Source organism: Trichechus manatus, unplaced genomic scaffold (assembly GCF_000243295.1).
Source record: "Trichechus manatus latirostris isolate Lorelei unplaced genomic scaffold, TriManLat1.0 scaffold00240, whole genome shotgun sequence".
In the NCBI taxonomy this organism is placed as follows: domain Eukaryota; kingdom Metazoa; phylum Chordata; class Mammalia; order Sirenia; family Trichechidae; genus Trichechus; species Trichechus manatus.
Window position 1 is genome coordinate 1,919,629 of NW_004444176.1, and position 3,156 is coordinate 1,922,784.

Below are 3,156 nucleotides of genomic sequence, written 5' to 3' on the forward strand. Positions count from 1 at the left end.
CCGGCCCCTGCGCCGCCCGCTGGGGGCTCGGGCGGCTCGGGCTCAGCTCGAGAAGGCTGGCTCTTCAAATGGACCAATTATATCAAAGGCTACCAGCGGCGGTGGTTCGTGCTGAGCAACGGGCTCCTGAGCTACTACAGGTAACTGCTTCCGGGGCGCAGCTTCCCACTTCGCCTCCCCCATCTCAGCCGATAGCCCCGGCCCCGCAGCCACGGTCGCCCCAGGCCCATTTTTGTCACTTGCGCGGATTGACAGCCGGCGACACTAGTCCACCATCAAGAAAGCCAAAGCCCCAGAACTTGCCCCTCTACCTGAGTTACCCCCACCCCCCACCCCGGGTTCTGTACCCTCCCCTCGTCCCTTAGCCTTTGGAGTCAACAGTAGTTTGGAAAGCATCTACTCTTGCATTGTGGTCCTGCCAGCACATCAGTGCACTTACTGGTTTTGCAAGGAGGGCACTGTTCTAGGTACTAAACGGCAGAGATAGGGCAAAACCCAGGCGCTGCTCCCAAGGAAGTTGCAGTGGAAGTTACACGACAAGTCTTAGCTGTCGTGCCCAGTCTCCCAAATTCAAGGTTATTGGTAGTTCTTGATGTACCCGCCTTTGCTCCCTCCATGTTTCAGGCACAAGGACACCATCAACAGTGTGGCCTGGGTATTCTGTTCCTTGTCTTTCTTATCTGTCCAAGACTTGCGTTTATGTTTTTGCCTTCGGGACAGCCCAGAATGGAGATGTGCACGCCAGTGTTGCTTTTCTTTTTGCTTGCTTCCCTTCCTCCCATGGGAATGATAAAGTGTTTTGTGTAACATTTCGGATCTCCCTGGTTAGTTAGGGATTTACGGTTATTTCTTGTCAGCTGTGTTTATTTGGAATGTTCATGATGACTCACAACCTGGCCTGTTGGTAGAATACAAGGTCCTTTTGGCTACTTATGATACTATAGATAGAGATTAAGTTATATGGGGACAGGACATAAACATTCCTGAGGGCTAGACAGTGTGCTTTGGTGTTTCACATACATTATTTCATTGACTCCCAACAACATCCCTAGGAGTTAGGAGATGGTCCCATCTTACTGCTTAGGAAACTGAGACTCAGCATAGGTAACTTTCCCAAGGCCCTGGTGGAGTCAGGATTTGAAACCAATTCTGTTCACACCAACATAATCCAAAACCCAAGTTAATATTACATGGATCATATACAGAGATAATTACTTATTTATGGCAAATGAGTTGATAGATCATGGTTACCATGTGCATTTTATACGAAAAGTGTAAAAGTCTCCTTTGAGGGAGACTGCTTAATATTATGGCATTTCTCATTGAAATCTTTTGTTTAGAAATTTGGAGCCCAAAACACTGATGTTAAAAGCAGCTCCTCTGGGTTTCTTTTTTTTCTTTTTCTCTTTTGCTAGTAGTTATGAGTTGGAATCGACGTGACGGCAGCGAATGGGTTTTGGAGCCCTGATGGCGGTAGTGGTTAAGTGTTGGGCTGCTAACCAAAAGGTCCGCAGTTCGAATCCACCAGTTCTACTCTGTCCTATAGGGTCGCTATGAGTCAAAATCGACTCCACAGCAATGGGTTTTGGATTTTTTAGTAGAGTTAGGAATGAACGAATTATTATTTTTTCTATCAATTCCATTTTACAGAATTTACAGGGGAGTTAGAAGGTGGGAGTTGGAGGTTATTGAAATAGGAACATATACCTGGCTTCTAACTGTGGAGAATGCCTTAGGTTAGCTTTCTGCTTAAATGACATTAATTGTGAACAGTTGTGTTTATCATTTGCATTATTGTATTCAGAATTGATTTTAATTATAATCCTTTCTACCTGCTCATCCAGGACTACCAGGTTAATGTTAGATCACAAATTGAAAATTTTAGTTTGCCCCAAAGCCCAGCTTTTTCCGCTATTCATGTTTTCCTGTTATCATTCACCATCATTCTAATGTTTACTTGATTCATATCCTGACTTGGCCCATAAGTCGATACTAGCACTGATGCCCCATTCTCAAAAGTTGTGTATCAGCTGAGGGCCTTAATGTGTGTGGTCATTTTTCCTGATCCAAGTTCTTATCCAGGCTAGTCGATTCTTCGATCAGTACCAGTCTTGATCAGTATTGATCTTGGACACTTACATATGTTGCTGTCTTTTCAAGTACTTGTAACTCCTTTTAACTTTGCTCTCAAAAGAGCAAGTGGTACCTGTCTGACTATAGATAAAACTTCCAAACCATACCAAACCACATATTGGGAAATATGCATAGGCCTATCTTTGCCAGCTAAGATGATACCACCCACAAACCAACCAAGCAGCAGGATCCAGAGTTATAAAATCTATGTGCTGCCCTCAGAATCACATTGAAGTACTACCTGCTAACTCTGTTGGTAGTTCATTCTTCCCAGAAGGGTTTTTCTGGTCCTTCATCTCCCTCTAGCATTATTTAGCCGTGTTGTCATCCTCCTGCTTTTTCATGCCTTGAAAACCTACAATCTCCTATGTATGCCTTTTTCAAAATGCTGCTTTTCTTTTAACTGAGATCACGTGCTTCCTAGACCCATCCTCAGAGAACTTTCCTAATATGTAGTCCTTGGCAAGCCACTTCCCTCTTTTTAATACTCCTGCTCTTTCTTACATATCCAGTTACACAGATGTCCCTTTACTTAAAATCTTATGTAGAATCCATGCTCTCCCATAACAGGCCCATAGTATTAATTTTCCTGGCCTGCTTCCAGAGATTGAATTACTGTTTTGGCTGGCCTTTTCAGGAAGAAGTTTCTAGTCAGAAGACACCACTGTTACGGATTGAATTATGTCCCCCCAAAATATGTGTTGTAAATCCTAACTTCTATGCCTGTAGTTATAATCCCATTTGGGAATGGGTTGTCTTTGTTAATGAGGCAGGATTAGTGTAGGATGTGTTTTAAGTCAATCTCTTTTGAGATACAAAGAGGTAGAGATGGGGGAAGAGAGATGCCAAGCCACATGAAGATCTCCCAGGAGCAGAAGCTCAGAAGAGACAAGGACCTTCCTCCAGAGCTGACAGAGTGAGAAAGCCTTCTCCTAGAGCTGGCACCCTGAATTCGGACTTCTAGCCTCCTAAACTGTGAGAAAATAAATTTCTGTTTGTTAAAGCCATCCACTTGTGGTATTT

General features: G+C 43.9%; 1 protein-coding gene across 1 annotated transcript in view; it reads left to right on the forward strand.

Moving 5' to 3' along the window:
- Positions 1-6: 6 nt before the first annotated feature.
- The window catches only part of OSBP (oxysterol binding protein), a gene marked incomplete at its 5' end in the record, with an annotated part of 33,000 nt that continues 29,850 nt past the window's right edge, over positions 7-3,156 (forward strand). Inside the window, one exon of the mRNA XM_023743205.1 lies at positions 7-140. Coding sequence (XP_023598973.1) covers positions 7-140 — 134 coding nt within the window. The remainder of the gene's footprint in view (positions 141-3,156) is intronic.